Source organism: Caloenas nicobarica, chromosome 7, assembly GCF_036013445.1.
Source record: "Caloenas nicobarica isolate bCalNic1 chromosome 7, bCalNic1.hap1, whole genome shotgun sequence".
In the NCBI taxonomy this organism is placed as follows: Eukaryota; Metazoa; Chordata; class Aves; order Columbiformes; family Columbidae; genus Caloenas; species Caloenas nicobarica.
In genome coordinates this window covers 13,116,524-13,142,661 of record NC_088251.1, presented here as the reverse complement: position 1 = coordinate 13,142,661, position 26,138 = coordinate 13,116,524, and the positions used below count along the sequence as shown (strand labels likewise).

The window sequence follows — 26,138 nt, the reverse complement described above, 5'->3', positions numbered from 1 at the left end:
AAACCTTGGGATACCACTTTGGAAGCCTTGAGCAGCATGGAGGGAAAATAACAAGGGATTTTTGAACCCGTATCAAAGTGTGTCATTGATAAATTGGAACACAGTGGAAAAGCCTACCTGGTGGTCCTTGGGGTCCTGTGAGACCTGGAAGAAAAAGGCAAAAATTCTCAAATGTCTAAAAAAATTTCAGGTGGGTAAAGGATAGACACAGAGAAAAAGATTACATGTATTTAAAATTCTAGCACACAGTTCACAAGGCCAAGCATCTGGTATGTAAACTAAAAGGGGGCTCATAGCAGCTGATGTTCTTGCTTGCAGTGTGTGTAATCCTGAGATCACAAAGAGCCTAGATTCCCTGTGTGTTTTCCTTCCATCACCATCTTACAGTACATTACCTCTGCCAGCCTTAACTTCAAATTAAGACTGGAAATTCTTGACAGAGACATCTGTGTTCCTGCCTGAGCAAAAAGTATTTCTGTTCTCTGTATGCTTTTACCTGGTTCTCCCGCATCTCCAGAGGGTCCTGGTGGTCCTCGGGCTCCTGGCATTCCCATAAGACCTTGTTCACCTGGGGATAAAATCGCCATTAACAAGCCAGAAGTCACTGACTTACAATCCAGCGATCCATTCAAGCTCGGCCACTGGATGTTCTGCAGCACTTTCTATGTACCGTATCCTCATAGCCAATCGGCTGTTTTCAGCACCAGTGTCTAGGAGGTGAACAACAATGACAGAAGAGTTCTGTAGCAAGAAGAACTCTGTCACAAGTTTACAGCCAGATCCTTTACATGTCTCACTTCCATGCTCACATGGTTGACTCTACAGCTCTTCTGAGACAACAAGATGCCAGAACATGAATCTGCTGCCATCTTCTCCTACCCCTTTTATAAATCAACCTCCTGCCAAATCAGAAAGTACCTGCACTTCTGCCTCAAAGGAATCCCTTACCTTTTTCACCTGGCTGTCCATCACGGCCAGCTGGTCCTGTCCAAAGGAAAGAGATTATTAGGGACTGCTGCAATAGAACCACAGTTGCCCTGTCCTACTAAGGTGAGCACAGCCCTAAACACAAGAGAGTGGCTTTTCATCACATTGCAACTGAAAGAAACCTTGTCTGCAGTTACTAAAGATTCAGAAACATTCACTTGAAACATAACTATGGGATGTCTTTTCTGAGTATACAGACTAATTTTAGCTATCTAGAGAAAAGACCCAGGCTCACAACCAGTATGATTCCACTCCCATGTTGTTTCCCCTGTCTGTGCTCATGGAAACACTCTGGGTGGCAATTACATTGCCCCACATATAAACACAGCTGTTTTCTGTTACCTACCTACGGGTCCTTTAGCCCCTGGCTCTCCTGGAGGACCAGGTATTCCTCTTGAGCCTTGTTCACCTGTAGTGAAATGGTATGAAAATGAAATCTTGATGAAGATACAATTTATGACTGTCAGCAATATTTGGTGCTTTGCAACTGAAAACCAGCATTGACAGGACGTTCAGGCCTCATGATTTGTGACTGTCTCTGGGCATTAGAAAAGCTCAAGTAATGTGAATACAGGGCATGTGAAGAAGCCAAATACAAAGATTGCTACCAAGATTACTGGAATCAAGAATGGGATCTATTTGTTTAAAACTTGGGTGCAAAAATAAAACTCCTATAACCAATAACATCTCTATACTTTTTCAGAAAGCTAACTGGGATTGGCTGAGTTATACTGTTATTTGAAAATTAAAATAATGCATTTATATATTAGACAGGCTGTTACTCCAGGAAAACAATCCACTGACCTGTCATTCCACGAGAACCCTTCTCACCCTGATCACCTGTTGTACAAAAAAAGCGAAGCATTCTGTGAGATTATTTCATTGGAAAATGTTTCCACCAGAGAAAATAAAGTCTGCTGCCCAACAAGAGCACAGAAGAAAAAGTCAAAGAAGGATAGGGTTAATACCCATGGACAGTATCCATATCTAAAGGAATCTAAAGAAAATATCCACAAAATATACCTAATTGATCAACATACCTTTGGGTCCAGGGGCTCCAATGGCTCCTTTCTCACCTGAAAGATTCATGAATGATTGAAGAATAGTATTGACAATTCAGAAGGGAAAAGTATTTCATGCATCAAGAAAAATCATAGGGGAAATACAGATATTTTGATATCAGACGAACTCAAACTGGAAATTCCTTTCCTTCAATACAGCTCCAACAATCCAACCATGTTTCCTCATCTAGACTGCTCTATTACCTCTGTGTTTTCTATTTCTCAATATTTGCTTGTGATCACTAAGTTTAGTTCCTCCTCCCCTTTCCTCAGTCTTATGCTTTTCTTTGCCCCTAGCACCAAAATGTTACATGCTCAGACCAAGTCTGCTACTCAAAGAAGTGCTAGAAAAATCCATCAGCTAGTGCTGTTGTAATTGCTGAAGGGAAGAGCAGCTTACCTTTAGCACCTGGCAGACCTGCTTCTCCTCTAAACCCTTGTAGGCCAGGAGGACCTGCAGAAAAAATGAGATGGGGGGGTTCAATTCATCTCACTCACCATTATGCATCACTGAAAAACTATGAGAAGCTATCACAGTTCTTGTTTTCTCTAGTCTCTAGATGCCATAGCAAAGGAATGCAGGACTCACCTGGAGGACCTTGTGGGCCTGGAGAACCCATCAGACCTACGAACAAAGAACACAGATTTTCTTTTAGTAATACCACAATTAGAAAATGAACCAATCTCTTTCGGTTTGCCCAACAGCATCCACAACCCAAGGTGTTCAGCAGATCGGAATTCCTCCAGCCACTGAGAGAATTTGCATCAATGGTTTCCTCAAAACCATAACAAATCTACACCACTCAGTTCTTGTGACACAGAGGAAGTGGTTTTCCCTCAAGTAAGGTAGAGAGACTCAAGCCTTCCATCTTGGCTGAGACACTGGGATCTGTGCTTCAGGTGGGACCCATATTTTATAGCCCAATTTTTATCACAGTTACATGGAATGGAGAGCTGCAACTCTGTCAGAAGCCTGTTAGGGGCGTGGCATTTACCTTATTATTTCTGAAAGCACAGAAAAACATCTGGAAATATCACACATCTTAAAGATTGATGTTTTGAGAAACCTGCCTGCCAATCCCCATTCTTACTATAAATCTCCAAGAATTTATTGCTCTAAAGGTCATGTGTACCTACTGAAGTAAATTTTATCTAAAATGAGGAACATTAGTTCACTTTTCCGATTACTGCAGTGTAACACCAGTGAAACCGGAAGGCTGGTGTGCTCATTTGCTCCTAACCAGCCTGCTAGGCTCTCTCTGTCCATCTTCATAGTTACCTTTAAGGCCAGCAGAACCTGGGGGACCAGGTGGCCCTGGAGGACCTGGCTCACCAACAACACCTGCAGAATAAGAGCATGGATAGATACTGTAGAATATAATTGTGATCTTATTATTCCATTATCCCGTCTCCTGTTATCCTTCCTCTGGCAAGTGTCATGAATAATCTGCTGGTCAGTTCAAAACACACAAATAAGCATGCATTGTCCAAGAAAAAAATTCCATCTCACTGGGCTCTAGGATGAGCAAGACAAATCCCCAGCTTTGGTGACTCGGATAACAGGAAAGAAGATGATCTTGATGCTAAGTGCTTTTGGTTCTGCCAAACTCAAATCTGACTGTGAGACCTGGTAAACCAAAACCAACCCCGGTTTACCCATTTTAAGTTTGGCAAAAAAAAAAATCCCTTAGGACAGATTTGTCTTTGGTGGGAAATGTCTGAAATGAAATCTGGATTTGAATAATCAAATCAAGTTCTGTCACTGAGGTGTTTCATAAATCAGGACCAAACTCTAGTTTTTGTCCATCCCTGTTTCATCCAAAAATGGGACACCTAGTTCCTACCTCTGTCTCCTTTTTCTCCAAATCCAGGTGGTCCAGGCTCCCCTCGAGGCCCTGGTAGCCCTTCTCGACCTCTTTGTCCCATGGGACCTTCCATACCAGGATCACCTACAGGAAACAAATGGCTTGTAATATAAGGTGTCTTTACGGGAGGCCTTGGGCAAGAGGATCCGTGGCCACCTCCATGGTGGAAGGCGATGATGGTGTCTGTATTTCCATGCCATGTGTCTATCAGTTGTGAGAGACTCACAGCATTGATAGAGATGCTTACCCATGCTGCCTTTCTGTCCTTTTGGTCCTTCTGGCCCTTGGTGCCCAATTGGACCAGGAATGCCTGGAAAGAAAAACACAACAAATGTTCAGAATCCATGTCTGTGTACCATAAAAAAACCCAATGCAAATTAGGGGAACTTGAAGCTTGGAGGGATTCATCAGCCAGGGTAAACAATATATTACTTTGGAGGTAGGTACTTGAACGGGATCTCTTTAGAAGAACACAATAAATATAAGGCCACAAGGAAGCTGGGCCTAGTACTCATGCAGCTGTGGGACTCTCTCCAAGGTAGGCTGGGATCTTCACATCCCTAAATTAGGCATGTTCAACTAAGCGGAAGTTGGGTTCAAGCCTTGCTTGTAACCAAGTCTCTGAGCTGTGTCTGTAGTTCAGCACCAAGGTATTAATCAACTGACTTAGTCTATGCTAAATATTGACTCTTCAGAGAACCACCTTGAACTAGGTTTGCAATGTAAAATTTGTTCTTGCCTACAGCAATGTAACTAAATGTTTTCCCTCAAAGGCGAAATGTACTACTGCTCACCTGGGAGACCAGGAAGTCCTCGCTCTCCTGTAGACAGAAAGAAACAGACCATCAGTGGGGAATAGGTCTTCCCTGTTTGGCACTTTGGCTGATCATCACCCCCCATAAAAAGCAGTTTATGTTCCTGGCATGTTAACAAGTTCTACTGTTTCCAGCAACACCTCACTGGCCTCTTGTATTTACACAATGGATTGAATCATTCACACCACGCAAAATCCTCTGAAGCACTCTGTCATTAAACCAGGTAGAGCTTGGCTTCAGGAATGACTTTCATGCAGGTGAAAGAAGTTTGTAGATTCAAAGTGAGACCTGTTATCTCTTCCTCTGTGGACTCTAAAATTTGCTTTGCCCAGAGGAACAGAAAAAAACCCAACCATCACAACAATATCTGAACTAGAACTACAGAATGCATCAGCTTCTCTAACTAACTTCTGAAATAACAAAAATCCATTTGCTACCCAGGCCCTATGGCAGTCTGCCAATCTACCCAAGAAAGAAAGTAACTCCAGACTCACCTCTGGGACCTTGCATTCCCATGTCACCTGAGAAAAGAAGAAAAAAGAATAATATCAAGACAGATCCTGGAGGTATTTCCAATGATTACTCATTCATTTTGTTTTTTCTATTTGTTTTCCCACCTTCAATGAAACAGGAAGGAGTTTTGGGTGAACAGGGACACTTCACACTTGAATAGTGCAGGATCAGACCCCTCCCACTAGTGGCAAACAGAATCTAGCCTTTCATGCTGGTACAATGCAACATTGGGCCTCTTGTTCTGCATGTTCTGCATGGGATCAGGCCCTCAACAGTTTACATAGCAAACCAGCTTTACACTCTAGCAGGACTAGAGAAGTGATTGTCCCCCGTACTTGGCACTGGTGAAGCTGCACTGTGAATATTGTGTTCAGTTTTGGGCCCCTCACTACAAGAATTTGAGGTGCTGGAGCATGTCCAAAGAAGGGCAATGAAGCTGGAGAAAGGTCTGGAGCACAAGTCTTATGAAGAGCAGCTGAGGGAACTGAGGCTGCTTAGCCTGGAGAAAAAGAGGCTCAGGGCAGAGGCAGACCTTATCACTCCCTACAACTACCTGAAAGGAGGTTGTAGCGAGGTGGGTGTTGGTCTTTTTGTTTAAGTATAAACTAGCTTCATCTTTCTCACTGCCAATTGCCCCTTGTGGCAATATCCACCCCAAACTTGTGCATTGCCAGGGCCAAGGAATAGGACAGAGGAAGAGAAGGAATATATGGCCTTTACCTTTCTCACCGGGTTCTCCTCTCTCCCCTCGGAAGTAACCTGTAACAGGAAGTGAAGGGGCTGTTGAAGTGTGTTACACAACACACTTCGCATACAACGATCCTTATATTTGGATTTTGAGGCTGCAGGCAGCACAGGCTATCAAGCACAGCATGGCTTTTAAGCAGAGTTTCCTCAGCAAATTTGCTTTCATGAAACTTCTGAAGCTGGGACAACGTAGGCTCCTCTGTTCTCAACATATGTCCATCATCTGCTAAACAGAAGCAAATCATCTTTCCCTTGCTAACAAAAATAGCATGAGAAATAAGGTGTGGGTTCGTTTTTCTATGTAGTTCTTTCAAAATGGAAAACCCACTTGCTACAGCAAACATGATACATCCTGCCACAGGATGGTATGTCCACAACCTCCCTTCTTCTCCCTTTTCTGCTGGCTTTAAGGGATGCACCGCCAGTGTCAGCACTCTGAGCTCCAGCACAGCCTGTCTACGAGGATAGGTGAGGGCACTTTTTTTGACAGACTTCATTGCACTCTAAAAGTCTCGGTCTTTAGGCCCTTGGGTAATCAAATCCTCCCACTCCCTGGTCTCATGCAGCATCACAGACATTGACTCTGCTCACCTCGTTCTATTTCCTTGTTCAGTCTGTTCTTCACCATCAACCAGACTGAATCTTCATTTTCAGAAAGAAAGGCTGAGGATGGTGAAATACCATGAAGAAAGTCGACTCTTGAAATAGCCTTTTCTATTTTTCCATCCTCTTGGTTAATTGTCAGGAGGCCGCCATTAATTTTTTCCAGGTTTTCCACACGAGATTTCAGCTTTCTCACTTCTTCCGCTGGAAGGTTAAAGCAGAATCACGGAATCATAGGATAGTTTGGGTTGGAAGGGACCTTCAAAGGTCATCTAGTCCAACCCCCTGCAATGAGCAGGGACATCTTCACCTAGATCAGGTTGCTCAGAGCCTCATCCAGCCTGACCTTGAATGTCTCCAGGAATGGGACATACACCACCTCTCTGGGCAACTTGTGCCAGTATTTTACCACCCTCATCACAAAAAATTTCTTCCTCATGCCCATCCTGAATGTCCCCTCTAGAATGCTAGGGAACACGCTGCCACAGATGCGTGTCTGAAATACCTACTTCTAGTAGCAGGGACAAGGCAACACTGTCAGATAGCTATGGCCACTAAGTTTTTCAGGATTGTTCTTTGTATCTTTTTTTCTAGCAGGGATATCTGGAGTTCAAAGAACAAATTTGGAATCTGTTAGTCTCTCAGAAGTAAGACCTCAGATCTCAGGAGTTTTCCTGTCTAATTCATCCCAAGACCACATAACCTCTCATCAAAGGTTTATATTCCTTATCCATTCTTTCTGCCCATCTGTATCTTAGTGACAGCCACCACCAAGCTGAATGTGCTCCTCCTCAGTTCTCTGGCTTGATATTTCTAGTACTTCGCCAGCTTATGCCCTCTGTTTGTCTATCACATTCAACAACTTGTTCCTCAGTTATTTCTTACCCAGAGCAATGAGTCCAAAAAGCAATCCAAGGAGAAACAACCAGGCCAGAAGTAAACCCAGGAGCCATTTCCACCAGCTACAGCAGGAACCACAGGGACACCAGGATGGTGCTGATTCGATTGCACCCCCTGCATCACCATTTCGTATTTCTGGAAGAGGAAAGGGGTAGTCTCCTGGTTAATGAGGAGTTCCTTGACTTCAGAGTCAAGAATCTCTTAGAACAAGGACACCAAAGTCTGATCCATTATACAAATGGCTATGGAGAAAAATCTTTACAGCCACTCTGCACATGGTGGGTGTAATTCTAGTCCCTGTGGAAACTGGGAACAGCATTCTCAATGGGAATTCCAACAGGGGACAACACTCAGTGCATTTTAAAAGAACAGCTGAAAAACGTGATCCCCATGGCGTCAGTATTTTGCACAGTTTTGAGGCATAAATGACAGCAATAGCCAGCATGGGCTGTCTGAGCCCTCTCCTCCCCATAAATCTGTCCTGGCAGCAGGATGCAGCTGTACTCTCAGCTATCCAATTTTTTCCAACAATAAAAAAATACCCCAACTGCCCACTTAACCACAGTCAAATCACCGGTACCAAGTTCTCTGGTGTGTACTCTACTCATTACAGACAGAGCAGCCCCCTGGACATTCCCTTCCTCTGATGTCATGGCACAGAGATCACTCATGTCACTCTAGAACAACTGCCTTTTTTTATATTGTGCTTTGGTGCTTCTTCCAATGAAAGTCTGAATTCCATCACTTACCTGCGTAAGTTGCTTTGTCCCTTGTTGGCACAGATTTCAGTCCTCCTGTTTTGACAACAGTGCAAGAGGTTTTAACAGTCTTTCTATGCATGATTAAACTTAGAGCATGGGCTTGAAGGGGGAAGGTAGTAATGGAGGCAGGAGGAGAAAGTTCTGTTGTGTTTCCACAGGGACAAACTCTTACCATTTGCATCTGATTTTAGGCCAGTATCTGTAGCATAAGAGGAGGAAAATCCCTGCTTTTCTTTCTTCAAGGTGTCTTCTGCAAAGGATCCTGAAAAGGAAGCAAATATAATTAAAAACATGACACCAGAAGTTCAACCAGGCCTATCTCCTTTCTTTGGCAAAAGGCATATTTTTTATTGAGGAGACACAATATCTCTGCCTGTTTAAATCAGATCTAGTTTTTTCACTTTCAAAGCTCTTGAGCTTTGAGAAATATTCCAAGGCATATGCTAGAGCTTCAAATGCAAAAGCTAGACCTAGATTGCAGCTGGCATGGTTTAAGGCTGCCTGCCAGAGCTTCTTGGCTGGATTGTAGGGGTTTGAGTCAGGTGTAGTGTCCTGAACTCCTTCTGTAATCAGTCTCCATTTTTCTGCCCTGAGCATATCCACATGTCCTGAAGAAGAGGAGTTACCTCCATTAAGCCCAGTGGTAGAGGCACTAAAGACTTTGCCACTGTCCTTTGTCATGATCAAGAGCTCCATCTCCTTCTTTGCTGGGGCATTCTCCTTCTCCAGGAGCAGGAACTTGCAGTCTTTGCGCAGAATGTCATCTCCTTGGGAGCTCAGAACAGCTCCAGCTGGAATATTCATAAAGGATGGGAAAGAGGAAGAGATGAGTGTGGGCCACTGAGTCATAACTACAAGCCACAACACTTTTGTTCACTACTAGTAAGAGACACACTGGTCACTGAAGCAAAGAGGAGAGCTGTGCGTGTCACTAGATTTCTTTAGAGTATTTCACTAGCAGGGGAGCAACTGTTACCAGAAATGGGATGGCATCTGGAATTTTATCATTTGCTCAATGTAGGATTTATACAGTCCTAAAATTATATTCGGCCCTTTGAAGGCAACCGTGAGGCTGATGTGCCCCCCCATGAAAATGAGTTTGACACCCGTGCTACAGAATTATATAAACTCAGCCTGAGAGAGACATTCAAAGGTCATCAGAGCCAGCACAGCTCAAGCTGAGGAGCACCTTTAGCAGACCTACCCTGTCAAGCACAAAGCACTCCATATCCTTAGGGGCCAGACATGGTTATGAGGCATTGAACTGTAGCTTATGGAGGGTGGACACAGGCCAAACAAGGCTCAAAAACATCGGTGCGGTCACCCTTCTGCCATTAGGCAGTATTAAGTATGCCTGGAATGGTGTACAAACCTGAATTTGCACACAAATTGACACAGCATTGAAACTCAAGATAACCAGAATGGTATTATTCCATTACTCTAGCACAAATCTGGAGTAAATCTGCATTAGAAATGTTATCACAGCTTCCATGTTATTTACAACTATTTTTAAGCCTCATCTTTGGGAGTCCTTGCATTACAAAAGAAACTTGGCTTCCCTCACATAAAAAATAAAGGACTAATTTCTAGTTCTCAGAGTTGCAGAAAAAAGCTGGAAAAGATGAATCCCAGCCATTCAAAGATGACAGGCCAGTAGAAAGACCTCAGATTCTCTCATTAAAAAAAAAATACCTGATCGTGTATAAGTCAATTCCTTGATTTTTGAGTGGTTGAGGCTGGTACTGCAAAATGATGTTTGAGAATAACCTCGCAAATGTCTTGGCTTCAAATGAAGCACAATTTCCTGTGTGTGATCTCCTATCCAGTTACCTGCTTGTTGACCAGAAATAGCTGCAATTAAATCTTCCAAGTTACCACAGAGTGGGGAAGATCTGAATCAAACCAGCTCATTTCCTCATTCTTAGCTTCTGGCTCATTTGCTTTCTTTCCAGAAAGGTACTGGTGGGAGACTTGGCTAGTGACAAGTCATGCTCCTGAGGAGCCAGGTATTAGTGTCACTCAGCTGGCTTAATCTCCAGCTCATTTTTATCATTATATGCTTGCACAAGGTCATGCCTAAACAACTGCCAATGACACACTCACCTGCTGAAGCAGACACACTCGTACTTGCCGTGGTGTTGCTCTGAGAAGTGTTCTTCAGCCCATATGCTGCAATGAAGAAAACTGAGAATGAAAAAGATGAAGGATAACAAGGTATCTACACACACCAACCTTGGGCTGCACAGCATTTTAAAAATCTTGTCATTCAGGGTACCTGGGACAACTCAAACAAGCAAGGGGTTCCCCAGCAAGCAGATCTCTGGTGCTTACATAGGCACTGGGAGTTCCTGCACATGTAAAGCAGAGGAAACATTCCTCGATATCCCCTCATACCATACTGCTCCACACAAGAAGATGGTAATGAGCGACTCTCTGTCAATATGTACTTTACAGTCACTATAGAAAAGGTGGAAGAAGGCAGCACACGTTTGTGACCCTCACACTTTCTCTAGGTTCAAATTGTTGCTGACCTGCGGAGGCTGCAGTAGCATTCTGGGTCACAGTTGAAGAGCTTGGAGACAGGTTGTTTTGAACTCCAAACACTGCAAAGAAAAACATTGCAATGGGGGTTATAGGAGTCCTGCAGTGTAGGTGGTATTCTGGATAAAACAAAATAAAACCAATGACGATAATGACAATTTTTCCCAAGAAATTTCACTAGCTACCTGGAGTCATCACAGGCCCAAGCAAGATCTTCCTTACAAAATGTTTTTTCCTTAGATAATTTTGCTCTATAAGTTATTGTTGGCCCAGAACAATAATGGTGAGCAGTTTGAAACATTATCTCAATTTAGATTGCGAGGCTGCTCTCATGGCTGCATAGACATTTCTGAAGGTGGGACAACTTGGGAAAAATGTAAATTCAGAAAACTGGCTTGGTCTGACTAAAAGAAATGTTAGGCGATAACTGCACACAGTATACGTCAAAGTACTGTCCAGAGAGAAGCAAAGAGCTTGGAAAGTGGCACCTTTGGTGCCAGAATCAGTGTGGCAATATTAGTGCAGTGTACAGACTGCTCTCATGCACCCTGATCTCTTTGCAGGCCCTGTCAGAGACCGTGCATGACAGCACTGTGCTGTCTGGACATCGTGTATGTGACTGTGAAAGGAAGAGAAGAGGTTTAGTGACATTGAAGAGAGTCTGCCAGAAGCCATAGTCAGGTGAAGCAAAGGGAAATTACAGGGAAAACTGACAGAGGAGCAGTGAGCCTTTATGGATTAGGACACACAAGTTTAATTTTAAGGCACTACACTGAGTTGTTCTAGGGAAAAAACCAGGCTGGCCTAACAGCTATCATTCAAAAGATAAATTACTCTCCTTGGAAAATCTCTAGTTTTCCCTGCCCTCCAGACAAAAATAGTCAGGATCTAACACCAGCTATACAGAGCTAACTCAGAATTAGCTGCTGACACTGTGATGAGGAACAGGAGAGAAACAGAGTGATACAGGTATTATTTCATTGTGCATGTCTGCCAGGACTGTGGTGCTGCTGAAGTGTGAAGGCGAGAAGAGAAAAATCTGACCTGTAGAGGAGGTGCTCAGGCCTGCGTTCAGAGTATGATTGCTGGGAGCCAGGTTATTTGGAACACCAAAAACTGCAAAAAGAGAAAATAAAACGTTATTACTTCTCTAGAATCAGAAATTCAGCACCTGAAGATCAGTGGCACAGTCACAGAAGTTAAGTCAGAGTCACTTGGAAATGGATTTAGTGAAAATGCTCAATAATTGCACAGAGGAAAAATCTTGAAAATTGTGGCACCAAACCACTGTTTAACTGAATGGACAAAGGGGTGAAAATCCTACATCAGACAAGTTGCAGTCATGAGACAGTGTGAGAAAGCACAGCTTTTTAATAGTGTGCTATCATAAAGCTTCCTGTGGTTTTTCTCTGCAGCTGGGAAATGCAGCATCCCTGGCATTTAGAAGTGGGCCTTACAAGATATAAGCACACTCAGCACTTATTGATTACATCCTTAGAGTATAAGGACTGAAGAGTTAAGTCCAGTTGTTCTTACATGGGATAATCCAAAGTCAACTAGAGTCTAAAATTAGTTTTGATAGTCAATGTGAGCCTGACCTCATTGGTTAAGCTATCATCAAAGTTTAGTGACAGATCAGGCAGTAAGGACAATAGATTCTCACAAAGAAGGATTTTCAAATACGGTCAGTGTAGAAGTTACAGAAAACGAAAGAAAATTCAAGCATATCCCCTGCCACTTCGATTCTTCCATCTTTTTAGTTCTTGCTGTACAAAAAAAGCACTGCTCTTGACCCAGTTTCAGTATAGAGTTACATCCTTCAGGCCTGGGAGGTCCAGGGAGCATACCTGATCCTGTAGAGTGAGACATGGTATTGATCAAGGAAGAGCTGTTGTGGTATCCACCAAGGGAAGATCCAGCAGGCAGAGTGGACGACCACATGTACGAAGGAAGGGCGGTATTCAGTATGGTTGTATCATATGTTCCTGACACTGTAAAAAACCCCAAACAAACAGAAGTGGTTTTCAGTGAGACCAGGTTTGTGGCTTAGCACGCATTGCAAGTTTATATGGCAAACAACTTTATCTGCTTCAAATTTCAATTACCCTCGTGGAGTCAACACAATCACTGCGGGTTAACAAGGTATAACTGATCTCAAATGCCAGCTGATGACAGCCCACTTGAATTTTAACCAATGGAATAAAGATTGACCTGACAGCATGATCATTCACAAAACAACTTGAAGAGATTTCATCGCTTGCAGATGCTATGATACCAGAATAAAACACTTTTGTCTGCCATTCTGCTAATAAATCATCCTGGGCCATGGAATGTATGAGTTTTGCTTTCCACATGTGGCTCTGGTGTATTGGTCAAAAATTCCCAGTTTTAGACAGGATTCAAGCCATGCTAAAGAAAAAAGGTATTGCTTGTTCCTAGGTACTGGTAGAGGACAGTGGAGTTAATGTGAATACCACTGCCTCAAGCACTCTGGTGAGGCTAATAAATGATAAAAGCTGGTTATAGTATTTTAAGTACCACTTCCACTATTATCAGGTTCTACTGATCTCTGAACTATGTGGTGCATCCAATAAATCAAGCACTAACCCAGATGTTGTCCTCAGCGCTATCTCCATCTTATTTGGAGATAAGAGATCAAACAGCTCTAAGACATGTTTGCTTAGAGCTCGTGTCCCTGCCAGAAGCACCTCCGAATTAAAGCTGGTGGCAGCAGAAACTGGCTCATTTTTATGGAAATTAAACAAGTCACTAGAAAGCTACCCAAGATGGCTCTTGTTAGGGCAATGTCTGGAACAGTCTTCCAGCATTCTGACCATTTTTCTGTATTACCACCACTGTCCGGGAGAGAGACCATGTATTCTTACTCAGGTATTCTTAGCAACTGGGTATTTTTATGGCAAATAATCTTTGGAATGGCTCCAGCATTGCTAACCATCCTCTGATAAGTACCTGATTGAGAGCTCTCAGTAACCAGCTTTGTCTCCACCACAGCCTTTTTTGGTATCGGGAGCGTACTTGACGGTGATCGAGTAGGGCTGCAGCTGGCTGATCGACTTCCTTTCAGCAAACGTTTCACATCATCCAACTCTGTCCCTGGCAGGAAAAGCAAATATCCAGATTCGCACAAAAGCCATTGTTTCATTGATTTGTAATCTTGCCCTGGCTATACCATGCAGTGGAATTTACCTGTGGTTGTCTCTGAAGCTGTACTTTCTAGAGGAGACATCTACTTAATAACAAAGCTTCAGAGTCACATTTCTGGGACTAATTACAACTCCATCCTTGCAAGACCACAGCATGCTTCCTTGTTCAGAAACAGGAGACATATGAATGTTCTTAAAAAAGAATGAGGCACTGCTATCTGTCATCGTGAGGATCAGGTCCCAGAGCCACTGCAGACATACCCAGAGCAGCAACACCCTCTATCTTATACCTGATCCCCCTGGAATAAAGGCCACGGCACTTACATCTGCCAGAGGGAGATGCACTCTGGAGTCGGACTCGTATTTCACTCTCTGGGAAGAGAAAAAGCAAATCATGGAGTGAGATGCATTTGTGCCCTGGGCTTGGAATGAATTTTTATGCTGAAGTGAATTCCTTCTTTCTTGCTGTCTATGTTCCATGTCGCTGCCTTACTGCTTGACTTGAGTAGCACTCATGGCCCATGTAAACTGGTTGTAAATTGGTTTGGGTGACTTTTTGTTTGGGGGTCACATTTTGCTACTTTTAATTCCAGAGAGCTGTATTTTCCTCATTGAGGGCCTCTATTGAAGTAAATAGCATTGTTACTGCCAGACATACAGAAGACTTAATTATGCAGTCCTCAATCATACTGATATTCCCATTCCCCGTTATTATTACTATTATTATTATTGTTCTTCTGGACAAAACCTAGAGAGCCAAAAGAAGCTTACAAAATACACAAATTCCCTACTACTTCTTGGGTAAAATTCACATTGTCATCTCTACTGTGGACTGTACAATTTAGTCTCTCACAACCTGCTGGCTTCTCTTTTGGCTCACTGAATGTAACTGGGCCAGCTTTAAGCCAACATTCTCACCAGGTACTCAATTTTATTACTGACTTTTACCATCCAGCACAGGAGACTATAGAGTTAATGTGATTTGCTTGGGACAAGCCTTTAAGGTTGCTACCCACAAGCAAACTGGCCAGCCAGGATGTGTGATACATGCTCCTCAAGATGAAATCTGACAGTGCAGGCACAATACAAGAAACATGAGCTCTGGCATTCATGTGGAGAAGCTGATGGATTGGAATTATTTTCTGAAGTAATATGAGAGGCCGGAGTTGATTCTCTGGTGTCTGTTTTGTTATGTATGGCCTGGTTCTGCTGGGAGCTCAGTATGTAGTGTGCTAGAGGAGACTGTGAGGATCTGAGGTAGAATAATTGGTAACTGTGACACTCGCCAGAAGGAGTGTGCAAGAGCACACTTTGATTTATATCTACTGCTAAAATTAACCTGGATAAAGTGACATTATAGTTTCCTCTTCAAGCAACTGGGAACATTTATTACACTCTTACAGAGCAATTTAATCATGCTTTCTGCAACACTGTTAATAAATTATTAGAGGAGCTGAATGATTTAAACAATGCAGAGCATTACAGTGAGCTGGCTAAATAGACCACAGCAAGACCATAAATTCCTCACCATCTCCTCACTCCCTGCATGAGATCATTTCAGGATATGGCCTTATGGTTTGTAAGACAGATCACAGTAGGTGGAACACGAATACGATCAGTGTAAACATGTCAGAGAAAGGTCACAGAGCATGGACAGACTGAGTTTACAGTAGTGAACGGTCAAAATGGAAGCCTATGTCCTATGTCCCCTGATGTCCAGATCCCCAAGTAGATCCTCCTTTCTGACACAGTCCAAATCACCATGAACTTCACTAGGGTCAATTTTTACACCAAGCTTGTCTAAGCAATTGCTTACACATAAATTGTTCACATCTGCATCGAGGTAAATCCATGTAGCTCATCTGACTAACTCTACACTTAAACTGGTTGATTCCAGCTAAGGAAACACACTGAATCATACTGAAGAAAACAAAGGAGGTTTGTAAAAGAACAGTATCTCACCTCGACTTTGGCTTCTCCCTCTCGTAGCGGCAGATGCTGTGAACAGCAATGAGAGAAAAGCAATATTAGGCTTTACTGCCTGTGACATATCTGAAAATGATCACATGGATCTTGCTCAGAGTGCTCAGATTTAGACAGTAACGTCCTTTACCTAACAGCACAGCTGGAGGAACTGAACCCTTAGAGTTTTTACCAGGCCCCCCTTTCACCATGAGGCATCTTAAAGAATAAGTAGCACCTTTAGCATTTCTGGACCAACCGCTGTTTGCTGTTTCTTTTTGTACACATAAATGTTGTTCATAGACGGTGATCTCCCATTTCAACAGGCCAGAAGGACGTTAATAGGACTGTTTATCCCACTGACCAAGGTGGGACACTGTGAAACCCTGCCTCCTCTCTGAGCCAAAAAGATGGTCTGATCATATTGTTTCACTGTCTACACTGAGTAAAACTGGCAACTCAGAGTTTGAACACAGCAAGCTCATACCTGCTAACAATCTTCAGTGCAAATATATCACTTGACAGCCAGTTCATCTTTCCATAAAAACATACTGAAGCCTAGAAAAGAGCTACTGGGTAAGTAGCAATGGTTCAGAATCCTAAGACTCTAGGCTTTCTTGCTTGGGGCTCTTCCTCCAGCTATGGGGTTGGGGCAAAATGTTATGAAGCATCCCATGTCTGTGTTCTTCTGTCCATGTCCTGTGCCACATGGGGAGAGGCACAAAAGCAGTTGAGTGTAGCGGATATACTGTATGTACCTTCCCTTTGAATATGTATCAGCTAGAGACCCTGCTGTCAGCTGTTAATGTAAATCCCCAATAACCCCTCCGAAGTCATGGAGCTGCACTGGCTGCCCAATACAGAGCAAGACACAGTAACATGCAAAACACCACTGTAGTCATCAGCTCACATGACATTGCCATAAAGTTCAGAGGAACAGCTCTAAAAAGAACATACCAAACTCTTTTCTGGGGAACTCAGGAGAAGAGTTGGCACTGGAGCTCCCTGCAAGAAACAGAAAAGTGTTCATTAATATACTTTGCACAGGATATTTAAAAGCTTTCAAAACATGTCTTCCTGATAATTGTCTAATCCCAGTGGATAACAAACATTTCCATTAAAAAAAGAGCTATTCAGGATTACAGAAAAGAGCTTCTAATGTCTTTCAATAAAACTATGCCACAACTCCCTTTAGGAATGAGCATTACTATAAATAGGACGCAACTATTAAAATGTGTCCCTGGTGGCTTATCTCCTAACAAAACCACAATGGAATTCTTGTGCTATTTGCGACAATCCTGCATTACCGTGACCTCAGAGTGCACTACACACTGCCTCCTTTCGATGGCATGTCCTGTGATACCTTCATATGTTGCATGGCGGCTGACATAGGTTTTTCTTTCAAATGTTGAGCCAGGTGATTTGGTAAGAGTAGAGCTGGGAGACTGCGTTTGTCTGTAGCCGGAGGATGACGATGACGAATTCAATCTACCACTTCCACCTACAGGTAAAACAAAACATGCTCAGCAAACTGAAGATATGCCCTGGATGTACACTCTGGATAGCCTAGGTGCTTTATGTTACCATCTTCTGAGCTGGACAAATTTGCATTGGTACCTCACAATTAGAGAAGGGAAAGAATTTTATTTGGGTCTAACTCTGACTGCCCTCAGCATTCATTGCAGAGAGAAGTATTGGTTATCTTCGTGGTTTCAAAACAAATCTTGTCAATGATACATATGACAGCAGGTTTTGGCCTAGGGGGATGAATGAGCCATCTCCCCTGAGCAGGAATAAATCTGGCTCTGGATGGTACTGCATTTAGGTCTGGATACAGATCCACCTGCAAACTCAAGTGTTATATGACACAGGCCACAAAAACTGGGAGACTGTTAAACGAAACTCAAAGTGCTGAAAGATTCAGTTCATGAGACAAGGGAAAGCAGAGGTGAGTCCACTTCCCTTCCAAATCAGCCATTCACACTCCCACTTAGTCATGCCTTAGTCAGTCCATTTTCTGGAGAAGTGATGTGTGTGTCAGGCCTGAGACAGCCTGAAGGTTATTAGGGGCTGTTATATTTAGACAGAGGAAAGGATTTCCCTCCTCATTCACATCTGTGTTGTGGAAAAAGAAGTGAGCAGCCAAAACTAGTGTGTTCGTACTCTTGTATGAAAACTAATGCTGGAGTATGGTCAGAGTGCAGCAAAAAGGCAGCCCTCTGATAAAGTGCAACATACCCACAATGATCAGCAGGATCAGACTGGATATTGTTTACTGATCCCTGCAAAAAGAATGTGCCCTTGTGATACCAATAGTGTTTTCTTGATAACTTTCTCCTCTACAAGGACCTGTTTAGATCTGAAACTTTTCCACTTAATTCAGTAGAAAGAACCACTATGACAAGTAGGCCTCTGTTGGAGGCATTCTGCAAGCCAAGTGGGAAAGCAGAGATTAGAAAATGCTCTGTGAAACTTCAAAAACTCATTATCTCTAAAGTTCAGATTCTTTTTTCTACCTCCACACACTGAAAAGAAATAAGAAGGAAGATGGCAATCCTGCAGAGTTGTCTGAGTTTTCAGGGCTGGGTTTATTTCTCAAACTGGTGCCAGTCCAGACAATCAGACTGACATTTTCACTGCAGTCACTTCACATCTGCCCTGAGGCAAAGTGATTCCACACTCTGGCCTTTAATTGATATGGAGGCATCTGTTAGACCTACTGTGTATGGTTAATTCCCCTGTTGAGCTTCCAAACGGCACTTTACTCCCTTTGGTTTGTCAGTTCTTTTGGAGCATGGAGAGTATTTTCTACAGGGATAAAGTCTGTCCCACTGGGGACAGAGAAGGGTATGCCAGAAACGTGGCTAGGAAGCTTATTCTTCAGAAACCTTTGCTATGACAATCTAACAGCTGGACAAAGAATGCACTGAGAGAAGCGCCTTTTGTTGCGGAGTAGACAGCACACACTGATTTAGCACGTCCAGAAAATCTGGCAGACTCTTCAAAGTGCTAAAGCTATGGACCGCCACACACAGGAAAATATTTTCTAGGAAGTTCTTTAATAATATTCTATCCTCAGCAAGATTAATCAAAACTGATTTTTGAACTAAAACGATCAGAAAGATGGTGATTTGGAAATCATGAAAGATGGGAAATCTGTTTTCTGAATGACTTCTTAACAGCAGTGGGAATGGTATGTTTTGCTGTTGTTCTCCTGAAACCAAATTTTGCCTGTGGAAAATGGGAATTCTGCCATTTACTCACCCATCCTCACACCCAACTTTAGGGAAGGAACACCTTTGCTTTGATTATTTGCCATTTCTACTTTCATAAACCCTGTTTTCCTTACCTCTGTCTCATCCTACTTCCCTGCCCTGAATCTCTCCCCAAACCATTTATGCTGCCTTCACTCTCTGTTTCATCACTGTGCAATGTCTTCATTCCTTACTTGAGGTCACATAGCTGCTGCCATGGGTGTAAGACCTCTTTTCCACTCCGCTCCCTCCAGTGTGGGATGAAGTTTTAAGCCCACTGCTGCTCCCTCCTTCTGGAAGAGATGAGCACAAAATGAGATATTCAGGGTAAAAGATGAGAAGGTTAAAAGATGAGAAGAGCAAAAGATGAGAAGAGTAAGGACACTGCAAGTCAAGGCAGGAGGTAATCAAAGCTGTCCTCACACTCAGCTACAAGTAAACCTTCATGTCTGGTGAGATATCAGAACTGCAGACAAGTGTCTTGGCAGAGCAAATAAGCATTCACGCTGCAGACCCAGCAGGTCTGTAGTCAACTTCTGATCCATAAACGGACTGAAGGATTCTCCTGTTAACCCTATCATAAATGAGATAGTGTGACTCCTTTCCATCCCAGCTGCAGCAAGCTAATCATGACTACGGTGGTATAAAGAGCATGAAGGAGTCTTCCCTACCTGTTGCACAGAGGTAGAAATCACCCATGACATCTGATATTACCAAAAAATATTTACTTCCTGTTGTCATCCGGGTAAGATGACAGAGGAATATGCTGCAGCCCCACCGGTGGTTACAGACCCATCAATTTTACCCTTGTTCCCAAGAGACAGTCACCATTGGAGACCCTATATCTGGACATAAGCCCTTGCACAGTCTGGTCTACCAGTCTTAGTTGACTGTGCAGCTTTGTTTCTGACAGCACCCAGACGGTTCCCCACATACTGCTCCTTCTCTCCACTAACAAGTATTTTGGGAGAGGCATTTCTGAAAATAATGCAGTCAAATAGCATGGAGGGGCACAGAACACTGAGCAGAAGTAATGTAATGACCAACAATTACTTACTGGGTGGTAAGGATGTCAGTCTTGTAGTCACAGTCTCTGTAATAACTGAGGAAAGAAAAGGGTGCAGAAGTAATGACACGTTAATATAGTCAAATAAGATCAAAGTTCTACTTAATTTCCCTGGAAAAACATGACTCATTCAAAGATCATTGACTCATTTAAAGAAAAAGTCCCTTAAGACTACACTGCCTGGGGGCTGCAGTCACATTAGCACACAATGTTGTGTGTTAGTTTGCAGGCCTTTCTAACTCTACAGTAATGAAGAACATCACTGCAATGAAAGACTTTTTTGCTCTACAAAATCTCTGTAAAACATGCAAGTATTATTACTTCCAAGCACTTCTAAATCACAGCCATTGCTGTAACAGCAAAGCCCATGGTCAAACCCCTTACTAGCTTCCTAATAGCTAACTCCCATAATGCTAGCAGGAAACTTACCCTCTGTTTTACACATGTCCAAAAAAGATATCTAAAGAACATCTTCTAAGCCATACAGGACATTGATACCAGAGGTAGGAGAAGAATCCAAACGTGTGCCCTGCTAGCTAGAAGTGTTACCACAAGGCAATCATCTGTCATTAAACAATCAGGTCATGCTACATGTCTCTAAATGTCTGATCTTGCTTCATTCTTTTCCATTTTCTGACTTCAACAGAGACCAGGAACAGGTGCAGGATTTAGTTCTGGATCTCTGGTCAGCATTCAAGCCCTTGCAAAACTGGGCATCTGCTTCTGGGATGTTTGGTGTGTGACATAAAAATAAAAAACGTTCTCCTTACGTCTTTCAGTAACTTCTGATCCTTCTTGCCTCGTTTTCTTTGTTACAGAATCCATACCATTGCCATCTGCAGGGAAAGCAGAGAGACTGCACTCAGAGCTCTGTGAATAGTAAGCAGGAGATAACAACAGCTCCCCACTTTTCTCCCTTCAGCTTGGGATTAGACTGCCTGGAAGACATTTGTGCCAGGGATTTTAGAATGCCTTTCCAGAGCCATGTTGAGTATTACTAATAGACCAGCACCACTTGCCTACAAAACTGAATGCTGCACAATGCAGCAGAGATAGGGTAATTGAAGAAAATCTACTCAGTGCTGGAGAAGTTCAGACCTGGATTTATATCCAGACCTTGTGGCACTATGCTATGGTCTCCAGCTGTGCCCTTATAAAAGCTTCACCACAACCACAGGATCCAAACACCACTCCCACACATCTGCTCTGGGCAGGACTCAACAGTAGAGGATTAGAAATGCAGGCAGTTGCAGGATTAAGCTCTCTACACCGTGGCAGTAGTGTCAGAAAAAACTAAGCAGAGAAACGGTTGCGCTTTGGACAGTAATGCTGTGCATTCTCAGGGTATGCTGAAGCTAAGGCCTCAGCACTGAGTTTAGCGAAGCAGAAAAGCACTGGAGGTACCTTTAAACTACTTATTTTCAGCAGTAAGGAACTTAAGGTAGCCAGTGCTTTATCTTTACAGACAGAGCAGAGAAGGTTTGGAGGTGCTGTTTGCGGCTGTGGAATCTGATCTAATACCAGCTCAGGTCAGTCTACACAGTATTGGAATCACTGCTGTGAATGCTATGTAACTCTTCTTCATGACTTGGATCCCTCTCTAGTCAAAATTACAATCTCTAACAGAGGTACGACTGTCTGCCAAGGCAGGAATACCACAAAGAAATGTTGTGATTGTGGAAAAGAAACATCAGCTGGAAGGGAAACCACTTATTTCAGAAGGAAATACACAGTTGCTCACTGCTAGTTTCTCTAACAACATTTTATCTTGTGCAGGTGCAAACAACAAGAAAGAAGAGATTTTAATTTGCGCACAAGATGATAATAGGCAAACACTCTCCACTGTATTTGAAAACTCCTTAAAACTGAAGGCCCAGCTATACCAAAAACTACACACTTAATAGGCTGAGTATCAAAAAAAAAGGTTTTGGGCAAAATTCCTTCCAAGTTTTAGAGCCTGAGGCAGAACCCAAGACCCTGCTCTCCAATTCAGCTACCATTTGAGTTTGACCCTCATGAATTCACTTACCCTTCTGCAAAGTGTCTATCAAGTAGCTACATCGATGTTACATCGATGTTATGCCCATGCATAAACAAAGACACAAGCCAGGATGAAGCACAGAATCTGCAGGCATATCTGAAGTTCAGATTCAGCTCTCTCTTTGAGCAGCTCCTGCTATTCCCCGAGCTGGACAGGAACAATTTGAGTGTAAAAGACACACTATCAGTCAAGCCACTTTAGCCTCTTATCACACGCTCAGCTGAACTTTGCAGAGAACACCCACAGTGCCCACAGCCCTCACTGTCTGCACCTCAGACACTGAGCTTGGCTAAACAGCCCTGAAAATGGGGTTCCTCAAGCCACATCCAAGTCCTTACACAACCTTGTTGGCAGGACATTACCCAGCCCTCACAGTGCTTGCTAACACCGGGGATTTCCAAGGGATTATCCAGGGCACTGATTACAAAGCATATACAACACCGGAGCTATATGTATTAGGAGAGCTCCTCCTCCAGCAGGATGACAGTCCCCTGCAAGGGAAGGGTCCCTGGTCATTCACTCCAAGGAAAGGCAGTATCTCTGCTACTCTTCTTCATTGCATCAACAGTGGAAGCATCTTTCAAGCTCCTATCCTAAAAACAGATGCTGGAAGCTGTTGTCTAGATGTCAGCACTGTTGGCTCTGCCAGTGTTTTGGCAGGGTACACAGGTTTATATTTGGAAACTGCTTTCCTACTGCTTTGTAGCCCCAGAACTTGACTTCCTTTCTGCTGTTGGGAAACAGTGCAGGTAATGGATGCTGGAAGCAGCCACACAGCACCACGGAGTGAATGCATCTTCTGCATCTTTGCCTTTCACTGAGAAAGGGAAATATCTTGCTTTGATACCAATCCAAAAAAGAAGAAGAAGAGGTTAAACCACATCTCTGCAGCCACACACGCCATAGCCAAGCCCCAAGCCCTTGGTGCATTTTGATCTATGTTGCATGTGTGTTTGCCATCTGAATGCAAAAGCCAGCCCAGGCTCCAGCAGGCTGAGTGAGCTGGATTTCCATCATCTGCCAGGACTCACTCATCTCACCAACTCCCACTCATCTCACCAGCTCCTATCTGGATTCACAAAGACATAGCTGTGGGCTATGTCTGTGGCAAAGCAATAGCGCTGTTGAATCAGAGAAGCCACCTGCAATCATCTCCGAGCAACAAGCAGGAACTTGTGTAGTGGAATCACTCTCAAACAGCACAGGCAGCATAGGATGGGGCAACCCCATGGCCCCTTTAATGTAAGTTCAGGGGTTGTAGTGCACTCGTGGCACCCACAAAAACAGGGAACTTGCAGACCTTAATGGCACCAGGAACCAGGAGAGGTCTAGCACCACCATGCATTTTTTCTCTATGTACAGCACTGAAAAGCAGGATAGTAATAGCTGCCCAGCTTTGCAAGGCTTGCTTAGAGCTGTGCTTCCCAAATTAGCCCAACACTGCCGGGTACCTCCTGCACCCCTGTTCCGGCTGACTGCAGTGCAGCACACTGGCAAGGATGCAAAGCTGGTCTGAGATGGGACATTCAAACCCCTTGTATTATTTTAGGAGTTAGGTATTGTGTGCAATGGTAATAAAGTTTATTACAGAGATTTTTCAAAGGGGAAGGGAATAGCCGCAAAGACATACTTTAATGGGAAAACGAAAGTAGGCACATTTCAGATTCTTTTATCCCTCCGCAATGTCGTGCTAGTTTTCATGTCAGAATGCTGTTACACTCTCACAGCACATCCTTTCGGCTCTCTTTTCTCTCCATTAATATGGTCCCTGCTGTGAGACACTCCATTAGGAGAAAGAAGCACTAGCAGGTGTTGAGATTAATAATATTTAATCCAAGTGGAACCCTTTGATCATGAATACTCTGAGACTCAGTAGATGCCGCCAAATCATGTCACTGACTATGTTAAAAGCAAATGCCATGGCTCTCATCATATCAAATGTCTCTTAAGGTGTCCCTTCGTCTTAATCAAGACTTTCAGGTGCCACTGTACTGGTACTAACAGAACTGGTTAAAAGATGGCCCCTTATCTATCTTTTACCCCACAGTCTAGGAATCTGACCTTCCCATTCTGCTTTAAAAACTACTCCTTTTCAGTTATTCTACCATAACCAACACAGTCAGAAATGAATCAAACAAATCATGCTTCCAAATCTGCTCATTTTTAGGCTCACTGAAATGATGCTAATGCCAGGAAAGCAGGTTAGATTCCCAACCAAAGCTGTAGGAACCAAATTCTGCTCTGGCCACAACCTGTCCTGGCTTCTTTGACACCAATATGTGCTCATTTCCCAGAGCATAAGCAGGAGCACTGCCCAGACTTCACTCCACACTGCCAGGTACCTTCCTTTCAAGAATGTGTCCTCATCATGCCTACTTAATTGTGCTGCCCAAAGAGAAACAGGCCAAAGCAAGGCCATTCTGACCTGCACAAGCTTCTCGCCTCTGGCACAGAAAGGAAAACAAACAATCTGGGTTTATACAGGGAACATTTGCAGAACAGGAAAGTGCTGCCGTCACCATTTCACAGATGAACTAGTCACAGAAGGACAAGTAACTTCCCTGAAGTCCCTCTACAAGTCAGTCCAAAGACAGAAAAAGAAGACTGGTCTTTTACCTTATGCCACTATGTTCAATTTGCTAGACCTGCTGGCAGGAAGGATTCAAACTGATTCTGAAATCATATTTTTCTGACTTTTTGTGACAAAGCTTCAAAACCACCTTACAGTGCCTCCTAATCTTCTATGACAAAAATGTGGCCCCAACTCCATAATCAATGAGTCACTGCTGATAAATAAACCCACTTGTCCAAGACAAAGCAAAGCTTGTCCATGGCAACACAAACTTCTACTCAGAAGCAGTTTAGGCATTGTAAGGACTAGAGATCAATTCCTTAATATTGCACCTTGCACCCATCTGAAGCTTCAATCTACAAACATTATTCCTCCAGCACATTTCAGATCTGCTCAGTTTTAAAAAACAGTCAACAGATGTTCTCCATTTCACCATGCAGTTACCCTTATGGAACAGAGAACACTCAGCTAAACTTTATCTGTTTGCACAGCAGTTTCACAAAATCCATTAAAAATGTACCCAGACCTTGGCTTCGCATTTCTTATCTCTCAGCAGGTACACTCCTTTCACTTCATACTCACTTTAAAAGATCTATATTCACTGACAAACACAAAACCAACATGACCCAGCTCTTACACTATCTTATTTTTAAATTGTATTCACCACAGAAAAATTTAAAACTTCCTCTATTATGCCTGAGAATACAGCCTTGTTCTGCAAGGAATCTGGAAGAGAGAAAATACAGGCTACTTTTTCTTAAAATTTTTTTTTTTTAGTAATGTCACTTACCTGGAGTGCTTTGGTCACTGAACTGTAAATCTGTTTTTTCTCCTCAACCGTTTCCTTTCTACCAAAATTTGCCACCTACACTTTATACCATGTCCTTCCAAAGGTGTGTGGAATCTGAGTGATCATCCAATAATGTTCACTTCTTCTTTATTTAACCTGTTTTATTCTCGCCCTTCTTCTGCTATTCTATTCCCGTGCTCTTAAACAAGTCCCAACAAAGGCGTGTCGTGGTTTCCTGCCTCACCCTACCCTTCCAATTATCTGACACTCACTGGAAAAAAATATCTGCCTCCAGGAATCAAACTTTATTGAAAGCAAAAACGCTCCTACTTATTTGCTCAGGTAGATTAACTATTTCGATCTCAGATAGACAAAAGTGTGACGGTTTATGTCAGGGAAAATGAACTGTGATGGCAGTGCTTTCTGATACGTGATCTGAGATCTGTTATATACAGCACCTGCCGATGTCTCTGCAAACCTTTAGCCAGACGGGTAT

The 26,138-nt window shown here is 43.1% G+C and overlaps 1 protein-coding gene across 1 annotated transcript in view; it reads right to left on the bottom strand.

Moving 5' to 3' along the window:
* The window catches only part of COL17A1 (collagen type XVII alpha 1 chain), a 41,738-nt gene extending 15,848 nt beyond the window's left edge, over positions 1–25,890 (bottom strand). The window contains exons 1-32 of the mRNA XM_065639531.1: positions 25,643–25,890; positions 21,010–21,075; positions 20,231–20,275; positions 19,368–19,466; positions 17,283–17,420; positions 16,877–16,924; positions 15,920–15,955; positions 14,282–14,329; positions 13,764–13,907; positions 12,641–12,784; positions 11,838–11,909; positions 10,784–10,855; positions 10,356–10,421; positions 8,879–9,043; positions 8,425–8,514; positions 8,241–8,285; positions 7,477–7,626; positions 6,580–6,795; positions 5,962–6,000; positions 5,223–5,249; positions 4,708–4,734; positions 4,161–4,223; positions 3,893–3,997; positions 3,328–3,390; positions 2,638–2,673; positions 2,449–2,502; positions 2,028–2,063; positions 1,792–1,827; positions 1,334–1,396; positions 949–984; positions 497–568; positions 118–144 (exon numbers count right to left, since the gene is read on the bottom strand). Coding sequence (XP_065495603.1) covers positions 118–144; positions 497–568; positions 949–984; positions 1,334–1,396; positions 1,792–1,827; positions 2,028–2,063; positions 2,449–2,502; positions 2,638–2,673; positions 3,328–3,390; positions 3,893–3,997; positions 4,161–4,223; positions 4,708–4,734; positions 5,223–5,249; positions 5,962–6,000; positions 6,580–6,795; positions 7,477–7,626; positions 8,241–8,285; positions 8,425–8,514; positions 8,879–9,043; positions 10,356–10,421; positions 10,784–10,855; positions 11,838–11,909; positions 12,641–12,784; positions 13,764–13,907; positions 14,282–14,329; positions 15,920–15,955; positions 16,877–16,924; positions 17,283–17,420; positions 19,368–19,466; positions 20,231–20,275; positions 21,010–21,064 — 2,317 coding nt within the window. The 5' untranslated portion in view covers positions 21,065–21,075; positions 25,643–25,890. The remainder of the gene's footprint in view (positions 1–117; positions 145–496; positions 569–948; positions 985–1,333; positions 1,397–1,791; positions 1,828–2,027; positions 2,064–2,448; positions 2,503–2,637; positions 2,674–3,327; positions 3,391–3,892; positions 3,998–4,160; positions 4,224–4,707; positions 4,735–5,222; positions 5,250–5,961; positions 6,001–6,579; positions 6,796–7,476; positions 7,627–8,240; positions 8,286–8,424; positions 8,515–8,878; positions 9,044–10,355; positions 10,422–10,783; positions 10,856–11,837; positions 11,910–12,640; positions 12,785–13,763; positions 13,908–14,281; positions 14,330–15,919; positions 15,956–16,876; positions 16,925–17,282; positions 17,421–19,367; positions 19,467–20,230; positions 20,276–21,009; positions 21,076–25,642) is intronic.
* Between the last annotated feature and the right edge of the window lie 248 nt (positions 25,891–26,138).